The following is a 21,582-nucleotide window of genomic DNA, read 5'->3' on the forward strand; positions in this document are numbered from 1 at the left end:
TGGGAAACCGCAGAGGAAGAGAGAGATGAAACAGAAGGGAAGGCAGAGGAGGAGGGAGAAAAGAAGCAAGAGAAAAAAGGAGATCAATAAAAAGAAGTCAAATCTGGTTGAAACCCCAAGGTAAGACTTTTTTAAATCACAATAATATGTCATAGCATCACCATTTGTGTCAGGGCCTAGTCCATCGTAGGTCCTCAAAAAACCGCTATTGAAATAATGCATCTATTTGGAATAAACCGGAGGGCTGGGCTGAAAGAGATTTCAATGTCAAATGCTGGTCAAAACAAGAAACAAAAAGAAATGCCCGATGAGCTTTGCATTCTTTTTTTTTTTTTTTTTTGGAGCTTTGCATTCTGTAGGAGGGAAGATGTGATAAAACACAGATGGAACCAGATGTCTGTTACTGGCACTGAGTACATTCTGATCATTTTGGGACAGAAAGTTAAGTTGAAACCAAAAATTGCAAAAATAGTTTCAAAAATGTCTGCATGTTCTTTTGAAATCATACAAAGATTGCAGGTCTTAAGCATTTTTATAAAGCAGCTTTAAAGTAATGACAGAGCACAAACACTATGCTGTATCTTGGGAACTGCTAAGAGTGCAGATATCTGCCTTTTGCATCCAATCATCAGCTAGTTTCATATTTTTAATATTGAGATCTAGAGCTTTGAAGAAGGCATGTTTTATCTCAAGGAGTCTTATTCAAAGGACCAAGGGAGGCCTGTAGTTGTCATTCAAAATTCTTCCTGTGCTGTTCATCTATTCCTTAATCCCAGCCCAGACTGCTGCTTAGGATACTGACATTCTGAGCCTTAGAAGGGTCTAATCAGATTTCAAAGCCCCTGGTTTCAGGTCCATTAGAGGAAACCTAACAGGAGCAAGAAATAGCATTCCCCACGCTCTACACCCCCATTTGCCCAAACGTTCCCTTGCCATCGATAGCTAGTACCATCCAGAAGGTTGCAGTTTACTGATCCAGTCACTTGGGGGAATTAAAATAGTTAAACTCACACTTTGGAAAATGCCTGTAGACCATGATGGTGTGCTTTCACAACACTTGGCTTTGAAGAGTCCTGCTCCCGCAACTTTTCCAACAGAGCTTACCAATTCAAAGGGACACACTTGAAGTGTTTATTTTTCTTTTAGTGCCAGTATTTTCCTTTGGGTTTTCTGTGAGTGCATCACAGACGGAAGCTGAAAGGAAGGCGGGAGAGGTAAGGAGAGATGGAAGAATCTCACTTCTGCTTGCTTGCCAAAATTTGGAAGGAATTGCCTTTCCCTCTTATGTATGATATGAAAATAAAATCCAAAAATCCTAGCTCTTTCTTGATGCTGATTTCAGTACAGCTAAAAAGCTCCATGCATCCAATTTCTGAGCTGGAACAAATCTTAAAGGTAATCTAATTCCCCTTGTTTGCCAGGTGAGGGAATTGAAGCCAAGACAGGGGCAGGGTCTTGCCCAAGGTCACATATATGTCAGTGGAGGAAGGGAGACTGGAACTCAAATATCTGGGTCCCACCCAGGCGCCTTGCAAGAAACTTTATACAAAAGAGCCCCAGATACCCAAGGACACATAAACACGGCAACTCCTGATTAAATTAAATAAAATATTCAGTTAAAGATGCTCAACTAATCCTTACTTGGCAGAAATGGAAAATGGGAAAAGATTTTCCTAATAGTTAAGCTTTTCTAGATCTGTTTTGTAACTGTTAGGAAACTGGAGAGTAGAAGGATTCAAGACAGATTTGTCATGAAAGAGCCAGAATATTTTACATTCCTACCATTGATCCAGCATTTTACATATCTTACCTCTTTATATAATCGCATAGTATCCTCCTTTTACAAGTAATATTTTTTTTTAATTTGCTCAAATTCACAGAGAGAATAAGATATTATTATTTCTGCATCTTTCGTTAGTAGGCCCAGCATCACGCCGTGGACTAACGTGAATATTTACAGTTCAGTGACCGTTGCATTCTTACTCAGGCCATTCCCCGACATGGACCCCTGCTCCAGCCACTTCAAACTACTTGAGGTCGCTCTGAGGTATCAAGCTATTTCTAGACTCCTTACCTAAACACATACAGCTCCCTCTGCTTGGTATGGCCTTCCCCCAATTTCTTCATCTCCATAACTTGTACTTATTTCTTCAAAACTTAGCCCCAGGGTCACCTCCTCCCTGAAGGCTTTCCCACTGCCCTGGGATGACTTGGCTGCCCTACTCTGTACTCCGTTAGCACCCTATGCACGTTAGTATTACACTACTGTGAGCTTTGACTTACTTACCTACCCTCCTTATAGTTAACTAGAATCTCCTTGAAGGAAAGCATCAGATATCGATCAGCTTTTACAATACATTCCTGGCACCAGGCACAGTTTTGGACATTTATTAGTGCTCCATAAACATTTGGGGGAAATGGATGAATGAACAAATGAAAGATTTCCCCTCCTTTTCTTCCACGTAAATGATTTAATAAAAAGTCTCACTCCCACACTCTTGAATTTTGGGTATCTTGGGAGGAATAGAAAATGGCACTACTATAGGCTTCTTCTCCTTTCAAACCTGACAGCCTGCTCAAAAGCACTCTCTAGGGTTATACGTGCCAGTTGAACAAACATTCATTTCTGCTCCCTTACAAAATGCACTGATCACAGTACAGCAGAAGAATGTGCATGCTATAAATCACAAGGACAGAGGACCAGGATGGAGACAACAACAGATGAGAAATGTCAATACCCTTTCAGAAGATGGAAAGTGGACGGACGAGGGATAAGTGACTTAGCAAACTGGAGACTGCTGAAGCCCAACAGCCCATGGAGGCCAACAAGAAGCCACAGAGCCCAGGAGAGTCCCAGGGATCAGGCCACCAGAAACCTCAATTCAGAGAGAGAGATGGGAGCAAAAATAGGAAGAGATGCTCCAAATCCCCTTTCTTTCCCTCCAAGAAGAAGGAAAGTTTATTTTCTGGAGAAATCGGCCAAAGAGATGCCAGGCTCAGGGACATCAGGCACAGCAAAGGGTGGGCTTAGGCAGGGAGCTAGAAACAGAGGATTAGAGGAAGACGCCATCCTGAAAGATGAGACTCCTCAGCCCCTATCCTGACTCAGATCCCAGAACACGCACAGCCCTCTGCATTCTCCTTATTCCAGCCCACCCCAGGCAGAAGAATGAAGCATTCCTCCTTGTAGAAAGTATACAAGTAAAGAAAAAATGATTACAGACACTGATATTTGGGGGTCCCCCAATGATACTGCCGACTTCCCTCTGGGTTATCCTGCAGTGCATTCCCATAGTTGACAAGCCCTGCCCTTACACACAAAGCTTCCAACAGCCAAGGAATTGACTCCAAAGATCACCAAGCATAAAATGAAAGCCCCTGACATTGCCGATGGAGACCCCAACGTAGGTAATCCAGGGAGCAGAAGAAATCATTAACAACAGCCCTGGCAACGTCAATATCCCCACCAGAGATAAAGGAAGGCAGTGTATACATCAATGAAGATCAGGAAGTCAGTGTTTCTAAAAATAGTGGAGAACAGAAAGGAGCTTTTTAAAATAAAAATACAGCTAGAAATTTAAAAATTGAAAAGAAATACTGGAAGATAAAATTGACAAAATCTCCCAGAAAGTAGGACAGATAGGTTAAGAGATGAAAAATAGGACAAAAACAATAAGAAACTTACAGGATCCATCCAGGAGCTCTGACATCTTCTAATAAGAATTCCAGGGCTTCCCTGGTGGCGCAGTGGTTGAGAGTCCGCCTGCCGATGCAGGGGACACGGGTTCGTGCCCCGGTCTGGGAGGATCCCGCATGCCGCGGAGCGGCTGGGCCCGTGAGCCATGGCCGCTGAGCCTGCGTGTCCGGAGCCTGTGCTCCGCAACGGGAGAGGCCACAGCAGTGAGAGGCCCGCATACTGTAAAAATAAATAAATAAATAACAAGGATCAGGAGTCCAGACAGAAATTGAACTTCTCAGTATCAATACTGGAAGCTAGAAACCGAAAGGCAATGCAGCAATGTCTTCCAATTCCAGGAGAAGATAATCTCCAATCTTGAAATCCTTACCCAGCCAAACAATGAATCAGGGAGAGGGTAAAGTAAGGACAAGCAGGCAGGGCTGACACACTGGGCTGTATGTGGCCAGGGTCTGATGGACTAAAGCCCATGTAAAGATGTTCGATGTAAAATAGCACTCCTGCATCCAAGGTCTCAAAAAAAGTTCCCTACCATCATGAAGAAATAAACCAAGAAAAAGTCGGGGTTGCCAGGTGGATGGCAAAGGGAGGTCCCATCTACCAGCCTATCAGGCTCCTAGTCCAGATTGGAACAGGAAGAATGGGGCTCCCAGATGGATGTCTCCAAGGGAAAAAATAGAGAGCTTATCCAATTAATTTGATCACTTTATTTGAGTTGTATTGCCCTTACTGGAGGATTTGGAGAACATGACAACTGAGTAAGCAAACAAACAAAAACGAGGTGATTATTGAATCCCGGGTCGGGGGTGGGGAATAGAAGAAAAGAAATGCAATCATAGTACATTATATTGCTGAGCTGCAAAAAATCCATCATAATAATATGAACACTGACTATTGATTTAATTAAAATTGTAATTTAATAGTGTTAGGAATCTAGAAGGAAGGGAATGAGTATCTGTGTGTGCTGTTTAAAAAAAAAAGGAAAAGTCCTAATATTCCGTAGTGGAAAATCAGTACATAATCTCTAAAACTGCAAAATCAAGAAATAGCAGTAAATGTTTTTAAATATGCAGTTAATTCCCAGAGGAAAGAAAGAAGATTTTAAAACGTGGTTGCCTCTGAATGGGACTAGGGCATGGGGAAGGGAGAAACAAGGATTGCTGTTATCATCATAAGCCTTTTGATATCATGTGACTTTGTAACGCCTCTCATGTATTATATTAATAAATACAAAAAAGAAAGAAAGAAGAAAGAAAGAAAGAAAGAAAGAAAGAAGGAAAGAAAGAAAGGAAGGAAGAAAGAAAGAAAGGAAGGAAGGAAGGAAGGAAGGAGAGAAAGAAAGAAAAAGAAAGAAAGAAAGAAAGAAAAGAAAGAAAAAGAAAGAAAGAGGGAGGGAGGGAAGAAGAAAGAAAGAAAAGAAGAAAGAGGAAACGGCTCAGTTATAACAACATTCATGGATTACATTCTACTTACCACTCAACATGTTGATGGCTGGAGCCATTAGATTCAGTCTCAAACAAGCTATATTTAAAGTATTTACCTAATTACCCAGAAGAGTTTCCCAGTCTGTCTACCTAAAGGTTACTTCAGAATCACCTGGGGAGCTGTGCAAAAATACAGATTGCTGGGTCCCACCCTGGATGGTTCTGATTCAACAGGCCTTGGTGGGGCTTAAGGATCTGCCCTTAGTTCCCCCAGATTATTCAATTGCACAGCAAATTTTAGGAATCACTGGACTAAAGCAGAAATTGTGAGTGCGTGTAGGGAGGAGTGAGGGAGGGGGGATTATGTGATTTGTGTGTGTGTAACTGTTTCTGTGTATATGTCGGTGTATTGCGAGTCTGTCTTCCTCCCTCCTTCCCTCTTTCATCTTCTTTTATCTTAACCCATAAACCCCTGTGGACTGCTGAAAACAATACCAGAAACAAAGACCCCATCCCCAAGATTTTAAACCCCAGCAGTCTGTGCTTTCTCTCTCAGCCCTGGGGCTCCCTCTTCTGGCAGAAACCTGTTAAAACTCGTAGCATCCTAAACCTAGAAATTCTCCCTCCGTTCCTGTAAGGCCATTTTCCTGGGTGATTTCCAAGCCCTCAAACTTCGTGAACCTCCCATCAGACAGAAAAGGAAAAATTCCACCACCCTGGAAAAGACTTTCCTGCCTTACAGGTGTGAATGCACGAAGATCAGGAACGGCGCGGGATGAGGCAGGTATGAGAATAGAAGTTACCTACTGTAGCCAAATCCGAGGAAAAGGAGACCTTAAGGAGTTCAACTCCCCGCCTGCTTCCTCGCCCTCCTCCAAGAGAGATGGACACATGGGGAAGCCTTAGCCATCTGCCTCTCAAAAATCGAAGGAAGGACACACGCTAGGCTAAAAAGCTCACGGAATTTCGAAGCAGACCGCAGGAGTTCAACAGCCACCCTCACCTTCCTTCCTTGAGTCTCCTTTTCTGGAGCCACGTGCCAGATCGTCGGACCCTGTAAATCCAGCGATTCCGTCTATGGACGCTGTTGGATCTTTCCCATACGCTGAAAATCTGCTCAGCCCAGCACAGTGTCTGGCACAGAGAAAATGCTCCGAAACATTTGAATGAAACCTTAACTCACCGCTATCCTAAAAATCAGAGCCCTCCTTCAGATCTGCATGCCTCCCAAGCTCCTCGAATGTCCCCCTTCTCCACACTCACACGAAACATGTCCTTTCCTTCTATACATCACTCCTCAACCCTTAGCATCCAGGCTTTAGTGCCTTCACGACTCTGACAGGTCTCCAGCGATTCCCATTCCCAGACCCGATGTATTTTGGTCGCTTCTCATCCTCCTTGACCTCTCAGAAGCTGTGACCTCTCGCATCTCCACCTCGTAGAGACAACCCTCCTCCCACCCCCACCCCTCCCCCAGGTTACCTGTTGCCTCAGGTCCTCCCGCTGCCTGTTCCTCCTTTGCTCCGCTCCACCAGTTCTCGTCTTCTGTGATATCCCACTGTGCCCTTCACCCTTTCCCTGGGGGTGTCATCTGTCTGCTTTTAACTTAACTTATATGATTTCATTCTCCCAGATCAATATCTCTAGCCTAGAGATTTCTCCTGACCTTCAAATACCTAGCAGACCTATTTATTTGTGTGTATAAGAGTCTGTTTCCATTAAGCACTCAGAAAATGCTTTCTAGCACTTGCACCATGTGCAAGCACCGTGCTAAGCACGGGAGATACACTGGTGAGATAGATCAAGCCTCTGCCCTCTCAGACCTGTGTGTAATGGGAAAAACAGACAAATGAGCAACTGTGAGTACAAAGTGATGGGAGCTATGATAAGAGAAATACCCAGTGTTTGGTGATACGTTACATGTCCAAGGGAGGGCAGGGAGGGTGACTTCAATGGGTAGAACCTGAAGGATAAGAAGGAATGGGGGTAGAGTGGTGAGAGGTTCCTGGGAAAGTATTTCAAAGCTTACAAAGAGCTTGTTAAAGCTAAAATAATGTGTTTGGACTTTATTCTAAGAACAATAAGGAGTCATTGAAGAAGAATTGGGTGCACCGAAGCCCACAGGGCACTTCCACAGTGTTGGCAACAGTCAGGTCTTAAGGTGGTTGGTAGGCCAGCAAGGCTTTTGCCTTATTATCATGCCCCCTAAATTGTTCATGTCTTCATCTATTGTTTTGTGCATATCAAATGTTTCACAAACTTTTTAAAAAATAAATCAATGGATTGGAGAAGGTGGGATAGGCAGAGAGAAGAGTGAGGATAGTCACAGCGAGGGTGAGGATGGAATGACATGGGTCTAGAGATATCCAGGAGGTAGAATTGCCTGGGCTTGGTAAGTAATGGGATGTGGGGAGATGGGGAAGCAGGAGTAAGGAAGGACTTCCAAGGTTCTGGAGCATTCACTGGATGGATGCTAAAGCCCTTGATTGAAATAAATCACAAAGTCATTGGAGAACAGTTTAGCAGTTTCTTTAAAAGTTAAATATAGATTTACCTCACAACCCAGCAAGACCACATAAAGACTTTCACACCAATGTTCATACAAGCACTATTTGTAATAGCCAAAAAGTGGGAAATTCTAAATGTCTGTGAATGAGTGAATGGATAAACAAAACGTAGTGTATCCATACAGCGGACTAGGATTTGGCAATAAAAGGGAACAAAGTACTGATACATGCTACAATGTGGATGAACCTCAAAAACAGGGTAAGTCAAAGAAATCAGGCTCAGAAGATCACATGTTATGTGATTCCACTAAAATGAGAGACAGAAACTTAGATTATTGGTTGCCCAAGCCTGGGGATGGGGACTTGTCAATGGGTAAAGATGAACCTCTGGGGGGTGATGGAAATGTAAAATTGGATGGTGGTGATGGTTTCCCAACGTCGCAAATTTATTAAAAACCATTGAACTGTACACTTACCACGAGATACTTTTCTGGTATAAAAACTGTACTGGGATTCCCTGGTGGCGCAGTGGTTGAGAGTCCGCCTGCCAATGCGGGGGACACGGGTTCGTGCCCTGGTCCGGGAAGATCCCATGTGTCGTGGAGCGGCTAGGCCCGTGAGCCATGGCCGCTGGGCCTGCGCGTCTGGAGCCTGTGCTCCGCAACGGGAGAGGCCACAACAGTGAGAGGCCCACAAAAAAAAAAAACCAACAACAAGAAAAACGGTACTTCACAAAAGCTGTTAAAAAAATAATCAGGGCAGTTTCAGCATGTTGAGTTTGAGGTGTTTAGAAGGCATTAAGAGGGAGAGGTGGAGTAAACAGGTGGTTATGCTGCCTGAAATTTAGGATATAATGTGGCACAGGAGATAGAGATTTTTAATACTCATCAACTGAAAGATAGCAATTGGAACCATGAGCACGAGGGAAATCGCCCAAAGATAGAAAGGAGGAAAGAGTGAGGACAGAATCTAAAGAACACCAAGGGGAAGTAGTCTGAGGAGTAGGAAGAAAGCCCAGAGACTATATATGGACAGAATCCAAGGGAAGAAGATGCTTGGGAGCAGGGGAGAGAGGCAAGAGCAGAAAGGGCTCCTGAGACATCAGATAAGTAAACAGAATCAAAAAGCGGAAGACGTGGTAGGAAAATCTACCTGCGTATGGGTTGGGGAGCCCAGGAACATCGCTCAGCAGAGCTCCAGAGCTGTAAGCCAGAGGACGAGGCCAGGCCCAGCGTGGCACTGGGAGAGTGAAGTGTTGATGGAGGGAGGGGGGCTGGATTGATGAGCCCGAGGTGGGCAGGGGATCCTGAATTTTCAGCATAAGGCTGTGAGGGCTGCAAAAGGCCAGTGAACAGGCAGAGTGCTGGGAAGGGAGTAGGGTGCCGAGGCTTCATGTCTGGCCGTAAACGCCAGAACAACAGATTCCAGCAGTAAATGTGTATGGCCCTCAAGGATGCGGTTCTGCTTACTTCTCCTGGCTGATTTCGCCCCACGTAACCCCACCCCTTCAGTGATCCTGCCACGTGGAATTGTTTGCAGTTTCCCAAACACTCCATTCTCTTCCGCACCTCCTTCTATTTTCTCACACAGCTTCCTCTGCATGGAATGTGCTACAGACCAACGCTCCTCTCTCTCCCACACACTCTGGAGCCCTAGCAATGCTCCCTCCTACCCTTCTTCACTTGCCTGGAGTATTCCTGCTCCTGCTTCAATACGGATCAGGGTTGACCTCTCCTCTGAAGCCTGCCCTACTTGCCCATCCCCCACTTTGAGAGAGCTATTTCCTTCTTTACTCCCCACCGTAGACTTCCATCACAGCACTGACAATACTTTACACATTTCATTTATTGCCATGTCTAGTGCCTTCTAGGACTTGGAAGGCTTTTGTTCTTTCATAGGTCATAGGATCTGATCGGTCGTACAACCTAAATAAATGAAGTCACTCAGCCAACATGCGGCATGTACCCTTTTCCTCCTTTGCTACTTATAGCCCTTTGGGAGCTGTCTGTGGCCGGGCAGCTGGATTCCACTGCGGGGAAGGTACACAAGGTGTTCTCACCTCTGCTATCACTAGCCATGGTCAAGGATGCTTTGTCCACACCTAAGGTACAGTTTCTCCCAGCATTCCCAAAGTTCTGTGCCAATTCCAGGGTTGCCAGAGAAAACTCAGGGCACCCAGTTAAATCTGAATTGCAGATAAACAATGAATAATATTTTAGTATTCGTATAATCCCGTGCAATCGTTGAGATTATATAAATCCTCAAAAAGCATTTGTGGTTTATCTGCAATTCAAATTTAACTGGGTGTCCTGTCTTTCTATTTGCTGAATGTGGCAACCCTACTTCGCCCCTAAGGGAAGTGGCCTCCCTCTAATGCTGTAGCCACTGGCACCCTAAGAATCCCACCTGGCGGAGGCTGCTATGCCAACCTGATGTGCTTCCTGAAAGCTGGGCTGAACAACCAAGAAAAAGCACCGGGTGGCCGAAGCCGTGCGGTAGCTTTGCCGGAGTCAGTCCTCTCCTCCCCGCTGTGTGGGCCTCTCCCATGGAGCCCTGGTGCTGCCCCTGTTTCACCAAACTTTCTGGGGAGTAACTTTACAGTTACTGTGCGTGGCTACTCGGAGCTCCAGGGCAAGTTCACGTGCCATAGACCAGAGGAAAATCTTGAAAAACTGCATGCAAGTACATATTTAGAATTGTCTCTGCCCTACGCACACTGAGGGGGCAGGGATCGGGCCAAACTCTGGGCCTCATTAGGGTACTTGCTCTTTCCCAGGAGGCTCTCGGCTCTCCCAGGCAAACACATTCCAGGTAGTCTGCCTCATCAGTCCCCCTGCCATGGACTACATGTGACTGGTAGGGACAGGATGGCAGACACAGGGCAGGTTATCCCATCATTTTCCTGCATCTGAGCTTCCATTAGTTGGAAAAAATGAGTAAATCTGTGCATTAGGAGTAGGGTCCTACAAAAGGGTTGACAAATAGAACTTCCCCTCTTGTTAGGTATACAGGGGAGGGAGAAGAAGGGGACGGGGTAGAGGAGGAAGGGAATCCATGTTATTACACAAAATGATGTAAAATGATAGTTGTGTCGACAAAAAATGAATCAGTGGATATAAGAAAGAAAAGGAAATTTTTATTTGAGTCAGATTTGAGGGTTACAACCCAGGAAAATCATCTCAGAAAGTTCTGAGAATTGTTCTGCCCGTTAGAAGTCAAGCCACAGTTATATAAGTTTTCTGAGACAGAGGGCTGTATTATTGACGTATAATGACGGATTATTGACAATTTACATAATCCACATCTAAGCACCATGAAGGACTGTTATCTTTAAGGAATTGTCTTATTCGTGCTAGGAGAACATCGCTCTTACGGTTGAGCAGGTATTTCTGTCGATGGGGAAGGTTTGGGCCATGCATAATACAGATATACAATGCACAGTGGGAGGAGAAAGGAGGCCGAAGGGCAGAGAAGATTTTTTGTTTAAATTTTTCTTGTTTTGCCATAAAATGAATTTAGTGAATTTCATTTTACAGCTGTTTCCATGGCTAGAAACAGATTTTGGCAGCCATGGCACAGACTGAGGAGTCCTTAAAACAATCGGACCAGAGGAACTGGATTGGGGTGGGGAACAAGGTGGGAGGATTGAGGAAAGGGGAGAATTTTATGCGTTCTAACATTATGCTAAGATCCTTTCCTGTCTCAACCTGTTGGTGCTACTTTCCCAGAGAAGGCAGAACCTCGGAACAGAGAGGGTTCACCCACCTTTTACTCCAAGGTCTGCCCACTGTTCCACTGGCAGGATTAGTTTTCACAAGGAAGAGACCACTTTCTTCACAAAGCTACCAAACAGCCCCAGAAAGCCCTCCAGATGCTGCTGCTTCAGAAATGACAGGTGCTCCTTGCGTGATCTACATTTTATGCCAAATGCACAGGAATTCCCCTGTGGCTGCCCCCCCTCACGTGTTTGCCACTTCCTGTGAGTCCTCCCAGATCTGGCCCATCCCTCCGAGGCCCTTTCCCATTCAACAACACCGCACATCTTCTCACCATCTCACTTTTCTTGACCCCATCTATTTAGGTGGGGCTGATCAAGTCGGAGAGAATTCCTGGCTGGGCTCAGCCATGCACCTCCAGCTGAGAGTGACCCATGCTACGTGGGTTTTTGAAAATGACCAGGTCATGTTGAGGGCATTTCACTGAAACCCTGCTCTAAAATGTAGGTGGTCAATGCCTTACAAAGGAGGAGCAGCGTGAAGGAATGAACAGCTCAGTTCGTTGCTATGGCAGTGAAAGAAACTTTACTTGATTGGTGAAAATTCGTCCAAACAAATGCTAGGTGAAGTGTTCATATTTCCTTTGTCTTTTTTTCTTTCTTTTTTTTTTTTTTTTTTTTTTCAATTTGTTGAGCACCGCCAGAAGAAGATTAGGGGGGCGGGGGTTGATCAGCTCTGGCCAGAATGCTAAATCTCAGTGACTTCCCTGGATTAAATCGGGCTCCAGAAAGACAGCCATTTTCTCATCGCTGCAGTGCCTCGGAAACACTAAAACAGCAAAAGTTCACTGAATGCCTATTTTGGAGCAAAGCTAGAAGGAGATGGAGAGATGAAAAAGATGGAGAGATGAAAAAGACATAGTCCGTGTCCGAGTTGACAAGCTAATGAGAGAACCAGACATGTAACTCTAGACATACAGTGGATCCATGTGTATTACATAATGTGGTCCAAGTGTGGTTCCCCGGGTCCCTGAGACCCTCTTGGGAGTTTGAAAAGTCAAAGCTGCTTTCATAATCATACTAAAACATTATTTGTCCTTTTTCCTTCTCCTTCTCTTATGAGTTTCCCCAGCCTACAGGATGTGTAATAACACAGAGCTTAATACGTGGATGCTCATGCATTCTTGAGCTAAAAAAGAAATTCTCAGTCAATTTCTAATACATCCATGTCAATAGGTAAAACCACATACGCGAAAATTCTTTGAGATCCTCAATGATTTTTAACATTGTTAAAGGGATCCTGAGACCAAAACTTCTGAGAGCCTCTAAGATTGAATGTCATCAACCATTACGCAGTGTCCTCATTCTCACTGGTGCATTTTATTGATTAAAAATTATGTCATCAGGGACTTCCCTGGTGGTCCAGGGTTTAAGACTCCGCACTCCACTGCAGGGGGCACCGATCCGGGTTCGATCCCTAGTCGGGGAACTAAGATCCCGCATGCCACGCAGCCACAAAAAAAAAAGATATAAAAAAAATTATTTCATCAAAGTCCATGAAAATTATTTTCTTGGATGCTCTCTCTGTATCCCTATTTTCCAACATGATAGCTCTTTGGCCATCTAATTATTAATCTGTTTGCAGCGTTTTTTATGTGTCTGCATTTAAATGTCTTTGGGGGCAGCACAACATTGGACTTCATTTTTTTTTTTTTTTTTTTGCGGTACGCGGGCCTCTCACTGCTGTGGCCTCTCCCGTTGCGGAGCACAGGCTTCGGACGCGCAGGCTCAGCAGCCATGGCTCACGGGCCCAGCCGCTCCACGGCATGTGGGATCTTCCCGGACAGGGGCACGAACCCGCGTCCCCTGCATCGGCAGGCGGGCTCTCAACCACTGTGCCACCAAGGAAGCCCTGGACTTCATTTTTTAATTCAGCTAACAATGAGCAATAGTTGACTTGTTTTATGTTGTCACCTACAGTTCCTCCTGCTCGTTGCTATTTTTGCTTTCTTTAAATTTATATTTTCTGTAGTGCACTTTAAAATTCTTTTTTTGTGTGTGTCAGGCAATAAACTTCCCTAATCTGTTCATCTTTCTATCATTTTAGCATCATCAGATTTGAAAGTCATTTTTCCTTGTTTCCTATATTTTTGCTATTAATAGTATAGTATTAAGAAAATAAAACTTAAATTCCTTTTCCTGTAGAGATGAAAATGGAGTCTAGTGTGTAACATATCTTGGTGGCATAAAGTCCTTTATAAAACTATGCCTATAGGTCTTGTAGTTCTGACACTATGTAATGTAATTTTCCACTTGATTTTTAAACAACATGTTTTCTGGGCTTCCCTGGTGGAGCAGTGGTTGAGAGTCCGCCTGCCGATGCAGGGGACGCAGGTTCGTGCCCCAGTCTGGGAGAATCCCACGTGCCGCAGACCGGCTGGGTCCGTGGGCCGCGGCCGCTGAGCCTGCGCGTCCGGAGCCTGTGCTCCGCAGCAGGAGGGGCCACAGCAGTGAGAGGCCCACGTACCGCAAAAAAAAAAAAAAAAAAAAGTATTTAAAAAACATGTTTTCTATTTTGTCCTCCATGAACCTTGAGCTCTATGTAGCCCTCAACTGTTCTCAAATCTGCATTGTTTTCTGGAAGTGAACTTCACAGCTGTGGGCCTTTGTTGACAAATTATTTCATCTCCTCTGGGTCTTAACTTATTTTCCCTTGCTCTGAAGTGAAAATTCAGTGAGTGTTTCCAGATACTGTGCTTGGGGTCATAATTCAATTTCTCTTAATCTTGTGTGAATCCTCCAACCCCCGCCCTCAACCCACATTCCTCCTCCAAAGCACAGGTACCTATTCTTATTGCCATATTTAAATGATTTTCTTGGCTACGCTGGTAACTTGCAGAATTCTGGATTTGCTCTGTGATAGGGTAATGTGTATGGTTTGGTTAGTTGTTTTTAAGTTGAAAAACTTAACAATACTATATCTTAAATTCCTTCTTTGAAGATTGAGCCTTAATGAATTCTTGCTACAGACATACCAAGGTGGTTATTTCTATATTTCTGTGATAAATTCTAAATTAGTAGGGGTTTCTCCCCCCTGGTCCTTTTACTGTTACTAGATCAATTTTTAGCTGGATGTGGGCTTTTCAGGCTAGCTTTGCTTCAACGATGCTCATTCTTTTTTCTTCTACGTCAGGTCCCCTCTTCCTACCATTCTGTTCACGTTCTTGGTCCTCTGTCGCATTTATAAGACCTACTTTAACAGCTTAATGCCTTTTTTTCTTGGCACTCATTATTTCTTCTGTATTTGCTGTTAAATTAATAAGTGTACATTCCATTGCACTTGCCTGAGAGTCTTGACCCGGTCGTGGGTTTCCCGCCATCTGGGTTCTGGCTGGCTTGCATTCCCCTTTGATGTTGTAATATTGTTCATTGAACTTAAGTGTGGGATTTATAGGGCTTCTTTGCTTTTTTTTTTTTCTCCAAAATGTGCACTTTTTTTTTTTTTTTAACTAAGCTTATTTTTCTGTTTTGTGCTGTTATTTTTAATTGCTTCCGACTAGGAGGTGGGGCTGAGAATGAGACTTGCTTGACTTTGGCTCTCTTTGCTATTACTCACACTTCCCCAGAAGCCCTGTGCACACTTTCTCTCTGCCTTTGATATAGCAATTTTGAAAGGCCGTTGATTCCTGGAGTAAACGGCATTAAGAGGAAGACGGGCTCAGGGTAGGGATGCTCAGGAATCCGGTCCTGTACAATCATGAGCCTGGCCATCTGGAAGTCTCTTCTTGCTCAATGAAATGGAGTAAACATTGTCCATTATGAAATCCACCACACAGGCTGCCAGGGACGAATGGGATCCCACCCAAAGCCAATCGCTGCTCTGACAGGGAAATTGGCTAGGACTGCCTGAGACTAAACCAGCCTCCCCCATCCCTGATGTCACAATTCAGAGGCCGCTGCCTGCCTAGGAGGTTGTAGAAAGCTCTGTAGGTTCTCTCTGTGTGTCCTCCAGGGCTCCTCAGGCCAGGTCCCTGTCTGATGGCTTTTATGAAGAAATATCTCCTCCCCATTCTGGGGATCTTCTTGGCCTACTACTACTATTCTGCGAAGGAGGAATTCAGACCAGGTAAGTACCAATGTGTCTAATTTTGGAGGAATAGATTTAAAAACCCAGGGATGGCTGGAGTGTTTCTGAGGATAAAAAGGAGTTCTTGATCCCCAAAGTTGCTGGACAAGAGGGGACCCTGAGGTGAGACTGTGTTTCTATGTCTTCCAGCCACAGGCTGGGTAATAGGGGTGTAGGGAGGGGTAATCATCGCGTTAGAAGATTACCAAATAGTCCATGTTTTATTTGGCACCTTTGATCAAAAGCAATTTCAGATCTCTTACCAAAAAAACAGGGCTATTCCAAAATTCACAACTTAGCCAGATAATTGGGCTCTGTGGAGAGATGGATAAGTGGGAAACAAGAAAGAATTCTGCAGTTGATGACTAAATAGAAGTGAGAGAAAATATCTGGAATCTCTCTGAGCACATGTGTTTTGATGACTCTTTGAATTTTATTTCAATTGAGCAACTGGATGAATCCAGAAATGTCTGGAACTCCAGTGTTTTAGCTGTTCTCTTTCCATAGGGGTTTTCAGAAAAGGACAGCAGGAAGGCTTGGTTTTGAGCAACCAAAGCAAACTCCCATTTCAGAGAATGTTTACGGAAGAGTTGATCTGTTCCTTCATTGATTTATGCAAGTTGAGATGAGTTGATCTGGGCTCATAACCTTTAGACACTGAGATAAGGCTGTCCACCTCTAAAGTGGGAGGAGGTATGTTGCTGACAGCTATGGTCCTTATTTTCTTTTGGGGTTTCCCAGAGATGCTTCGAGGAAAAAGAGTGATTGTCACAGGGGCCAGCAAGGGGATTGGAAGAGAGATGGCCTATCATCTGGCGAGAATGGGAGCCCATGTGGTAGTGACAGCGAGGTCAGAAGAAGCTCTAAAGAAGGTGAGGGTCCTGTGCCCACAGCCATAGGTACCCTCACGTGCCCAGATGTATTCCTATGTATGCTCACATATACATGCCAACACACAGAACTGGCACACTCAGACATAGATGCATACTCACACACACACACAGAGGGTTCAAACACCCAAACGAATATAAAAATATGCATTTAAGTATTCATTCTCATGCATACACATCTAGACACAAAGTTCTTGGGCTCTATCTCTATCTATGAGATAGGCATGCCTATTCACACACATTGACACATGGAGTCACAGACATACATATATGTGCTCAGATACCAACATTCCAGGACCTACTCAGGAATTCATACTCTGGTACCCATGCAGACACATGCTCTCTTATATACTCAGACTCAGAAACCCAAGGATACACAAATATTCACAAACTTAGGGCTACCCACACAGGAACTAGCATCCCTACCAATAATGTGTTCAGAAACATCTGTTTACAGAAACTCATGAGCACAGACTTAAACTCCAGCACAGTGACTTATCCATTTATACCCTATCTTATTCCAGACAGTATTTCAAACAGGGGACTAATATTGTGTCAGTTGCATTTAGCAACACACATACACACACACACACACACACATACACACACACACACCCCTACCAAAACAGGGCTGTGAGCAACCTCTCATTTAAACCCCCATTATGTCAGAGACTGCCCCCCAAAAGTCTGCAGCCGAGATTGACGCCATGGCCGCTGTGCCTCTGCAGGTGGTATCCCACTGCCTGGAGCTCGGTGCATCCTCCGCACACTACGTTGCTGGCACCATGGAGAACATGACCTTCGCAGAGCAATTTGTTGCCAAAGCTGGAAAACTCATGGGTGAGACAGCTTCTCCTCTCTCCTCTTCTGGACTTTGCCCTAGGGATTCACCAGGGAGCTTTTGAGACGGGGAGGAGGGGGAGAAGGTATCAACCTCAGATGGTTTCTCTCAACACAGCCGTCTCTTACAGGGGGACTAGACATGCTCATTCTCAACCACATCACCAACACCAACAATCCTATGACTGTATTTATCGATGACATTGACCACGTGCGCAAAAGCATGGAGGTCAACTTCCTGAGTTATGTGGTCCTGAGCGGGGCCGCCATGCCCATGCTGAAGCAGAGCAACGGGAGCATTGTGGTTGTCTCCTCGATAGCCGGTGAGTGGGGCAGGGGCCAGTGTGGAAGGCAGGAGTGGCAGAAGTGCCGGGGATGGTGTTGGGGGCTCTGCAGTGAACATGCATGTTATCAGTTTCCATCCCGAGAAGTAACGCAATAGCAACTGGAAGCTGAAATGCTCACAGTGATATTAAACAGCTTGCCCAAATGCGTGGACAGGCAGATGTACGAATAAGAGCCTTGGGTATGGAAACTCACCGAGATGCATGCACGCTGAGTAAAAGACACAGTGTTAGGAACAAGTGAGACCATGAAAATGAGGGCTTGTTCAGGGTGGCTAGACTACAAGATTCCTGGAAGTAACAGAGGAAGAGCAGCAGTTCGGAGTGCTTCCCTGAACTCGCCTGGTGGTTTGTGATCAACAAATGGGAGTCCAAAGGGTCATCGAGAGGCTGCTGGAGGGACAGCCTGTCCTGAGTTTCAGGGCGAGACCTGGTCATCATAGATAAACAAGATTTTGCTTCTTCCATGACCAAGAGCTCTAGGTTGGTAAAGTTAGTTGATACAAAGGTAGAACTGAGAGGTGAAATGTTTGAACAACATACAGTTGTCTGATAAGTGGGTTGAGCCAAGACCAAATGAAATGAACAACAAAAACAAATGCACCGTATTTTAACAGACCTGCCTATATTGGGGTGTTCTCCAAAATCCGAACTTGCTACATCAAAAGTCCATTTTAATCCACCAAGAGGGTAGGGAGAGAGTGTGTACAGAGGAATATAAAGAGAACTCTGCGTGATCAAGAGGAGTGCCCTATGCTTCGGAGGGTGACAGCATTCGAAGTTATCACCAGTGAAAAGCCAGAGAGTTTCCAGCTTGGGGGATTCCTAGGCCCATTTCATTATGGGTCCAGTAGAGAAGTTCCACACGTATTTGTCGATCAGTCCGTTAGAAGGATGTGCATGGAAGATGCAAACACCAGGATCAAAATTAGCCATCTACATGTGATTCCTAGCAATGTAAAAACATATAACCTAGACTTTGTAATTTCTTAAGTACTTCACAAACATTAGTTATTACTGTGACTCAGAACACCATCTATGTTGTAAAGAGTTCTACTTCCAGGACGGAAAAGGCCTGCATAGTGATCAGTGATCAGATAAAAGGGCAGTGTGTCTGTTCTACCCGCCAAACAGGGTGATTGATATGCAACTCTGTGCTTCCTGGACAACACAGACTCCCCTGCCCCTCCCCAGACACAGCCTCTCTCTGGGCTGAAAGGAAGGGAGAGCTCCTGGATGCATACTGAGTGAGAGGGTGCTGGGCACATCCCCAAACCATCCTAGGGCATTGGCCCAAACCCTCGCATCAGTCGTGGTGTAGGTGGCTTTAATGATCTCAGTTGAATAAGTAATATATCCACTTTAGGCAACTTACAACACTACAGCCTAAATGTTCTCAGAAGGAACAGAGTTACTGTAGAAGTCCAAGGGTGTGATGAAATTCTGATAACCTCTGCTTCCACACATCTTCTCCACCTACCAAATGTCACCTCGTAATTTCTATGGACTCTGGGAGGTAGAAATCTAGCTGGACTACTAACCTTCATGTCTATTGTTTGTATAGCCAAAAGTTCAGCCTGTTTGCTTTGAAGCATGTCTGTGAATTGGCAAAGTACAAACACTTTGCTTTCTCGCCCTAACTGAAGAATTTCTCTGCTCTAGGCTATATTCTTTCTTAAAATTGAAGCATAGTTGATTTACATAAGCTATGTTCTTTCAGACAGTCAGCAAATATGTTCCTTAATCCTTCCTCCGTAAAATCTGAATTCCACAAACATGGGACGCTAAACCGCAGACTGGTCCTAAGGTCAGCCAAAGAGTGTTGGGTTGGCTTTTTAATAATTCTTTCCAGGGACTGCCTTAAGTGGTTTATTGAATTGCAGTAATCAGCAATTGTTTTTATCCCCAGTGCATTTCTAGGTATTGTGTTACATGGAAATCCCATACTTTTAATACGTTCTTTAAAGCCTCAGCTATTTCTTTAGCATCATCAAAGACAGTATGGCTGCCTCTGGGAATTTCCTTACAGTCCACATCCACCCACCACTCAACACTGTTTCTGGCAGCTACTGCTCAACTTTCTATGTATATGTGGCATCGATTAGTCTCCCCTCCTTCCTCCACATGCTAGTTTGGATATATTTTGAGCTACTATCACAAAAACCTAAATTTACAATGGCTTGAACAAATAGAAATTAATTTTTCTCTCATGAAACAGCCTGGGGTAAGCAGTTTAGAGCTGCAATGGGAGTTCTGCCCCATGGAATCGTCTAGGAACCTTCTATCACAAAACCACCATCCCTGGGTGTTATCCTCACCTGTATGTCCAAGGTGGCTCATTATCATGTCAGAATTCTAGCTAGAGAAAATGGAGAAAGAAGAATACAACTTGAATGTCATATACTTCTGCTACAGCTGATTGCAGTTGTGGACTTTATTCAAGGTGAACTTGTGTCCAGCTGAAAATCAGGGGTTCTATTTCTATAAAAGACACTGATGTTGACAATTAACAGTCTCCCCCATATCACCCATGCATATAAGACCAGAGGCAGTATTCCCTCTAGGCCACCCCACATGTGTACCTCACACCATACACACACACCCCAGACCCAATCTCTCTCACATTCAGGTCCATCACGAAAGCAAAACCCCTTCCACTGATGCAGGAGACAGTGGGGCAGGAGAAAGAATGGGAAGAAAATACCTAGATGGTATTTGTGAAACAAACTGAGACAGAGAGATTAACACTCCAATTTGCCTGAGAAAAATCACTGGATTGGGCACAGAACATTTGACAACATCTGGAAAAAGTTTATTTGCCCTGAGTCAAAAATGTTGTCTTAGGTTCAATTTTAGAAAAGGAAAAGTCATTCCATTTTTGAATTCCCTGGTTCTGTGAACCCCATAACTATGGTAGTTACACACATGACAGCTGGACCCAGCATCTAATACTGCTTCTCTGCCCCTTCTTTACTCCCCCTCAGGGGGATCATGGACAAACCTGTCACCCCCACCAACAGCCCCACCTTTTTTCCTCTAAGGATCCATTTAACCTCACCTTCTATGAAGACTTTTTCAGTCCTCACCAGCTTCCTTTAAACGTTTCCTCTTACCTACTACATTTTCCTAAGTTACCTTTAGAAACCCTACTTCCTCTCTATTTCTCTTTTCTGGCTTCACTGGTGATACAAATACTAGCAACAGCAATTATAGTACAAATGCCAACCACACTGGGCCGGTACAAGTGTAAGGATGGTGATTCGTCTGTATCAAGAAAAATCCAAGGCCTATTTTGAAGTGAAACTAGACATAATAAAACACTGGGTTTCTTTAAATATTCAAAGTGAAAAACACATCAAAAGGAGTAAAAGAGCCTTGCCGATAACCTCTGAATGCTCAGATCTCTCTTTGGAAGCTCCATTAAGTGTCTCCAGTTACCTATTCATTTTTCTCCAAGTAAATCTTCTTTTAAAAAGATCAACTTTATATATATATATATAAAGTTTAAGTTTAAGTCTTATTCAAATGTATTCCTTTCCTGGTTTACTCATTCTCAGCATTGTTTCATACTATTTTTTAGACAAATGTGTAGTATTTCAGGCTCATTATAAGCTGACTAGCCAGAGGCAAATACCTTGTAAGACAATGCTTTTGTGGGAAAACTCAAACCAAGGCATGAAGTCACTTGTTGGACCTTAAACTTTGTCGGTTGAGGGTTGGCTGTGCAGTCCAAACCTATTTCAAGAATTCTACATTACAAAGAGGAAAAAAGAAACAGATTTCTCAACTACACAGACCAACTAACAGGATTTGGAATATGCAAACTGCTGCTCTGCATAAAGACAAGAATGTACAGGTGTTAATCTCATCCCCCACCTTCACCTCTGGCACACATTTTTTCCTAAAAGATAGATCAATGCTTAGTGTATGGATATAACTTGAGTGGGGGGGAGAGGGTGGCAACCAAGGTCTAGGATGCAAAGGAGACTAAGAAATATAGTAGAATGGGTAGTTTATCCCTCACCCAATTGTCCTAATT

The 21,582-nt window shown here is 44.2% G+C and overlaps 1 protein-coding gene across 4 annotated transcripts in view; it reads left to right on the forward strand.

The window, feature by feature from the left end:
• HSD11B1 (hydroxysteroid 11-beta dehydrogenase 1) overlaps positions 1-21,582 on the forward strand; it is a 44,818-nt gene continuing 23,236 nt past the window's right edge. The window contains exons 1-5 of one of the 4 annotated variants that reach the window (XM_049713056.1): positions 1-120; positions 15,356-15,469; positions 16,211-16,341; positions 17,088-17,199; positions 17,331-17,522. In XM_049713056.1, coding sequence (XP_049569013.1) covers positions 15,382-15,469; positions 16,211-16,341; positions 17,088-17,199; positions 17,331-17,522 — 523 coding nt within the window. In that variant the 5' untranslated portion in view covers positions 1-120; positions 15,356-15,381. Of the gene's footprint in view, positions 121-15,232; positions 15,470-16,210; positions 16,342-17,087; positions 17,200-17,330; positions 17,523-21,582 lie in introns of those variants that run through there. The other 3 variants (XM_049713058.1, XM_033438094.2, XM_004275303.4) reach the window with 3 other exon arrangements.

Source organism: Orcinus orca, chromosome 1 (genome assembly GCF_937001465.1).
Source record: "Orcinus orca chromosome 1, mOrcOrc1.1, whole genome shotgun sequence".
NCBI classification, from domain to species: Eukaryota; Metazoa; Chordata; class Mammalia; order Artiodactyla; family Delphinidae; genus Orcinus; species Orcinus orca.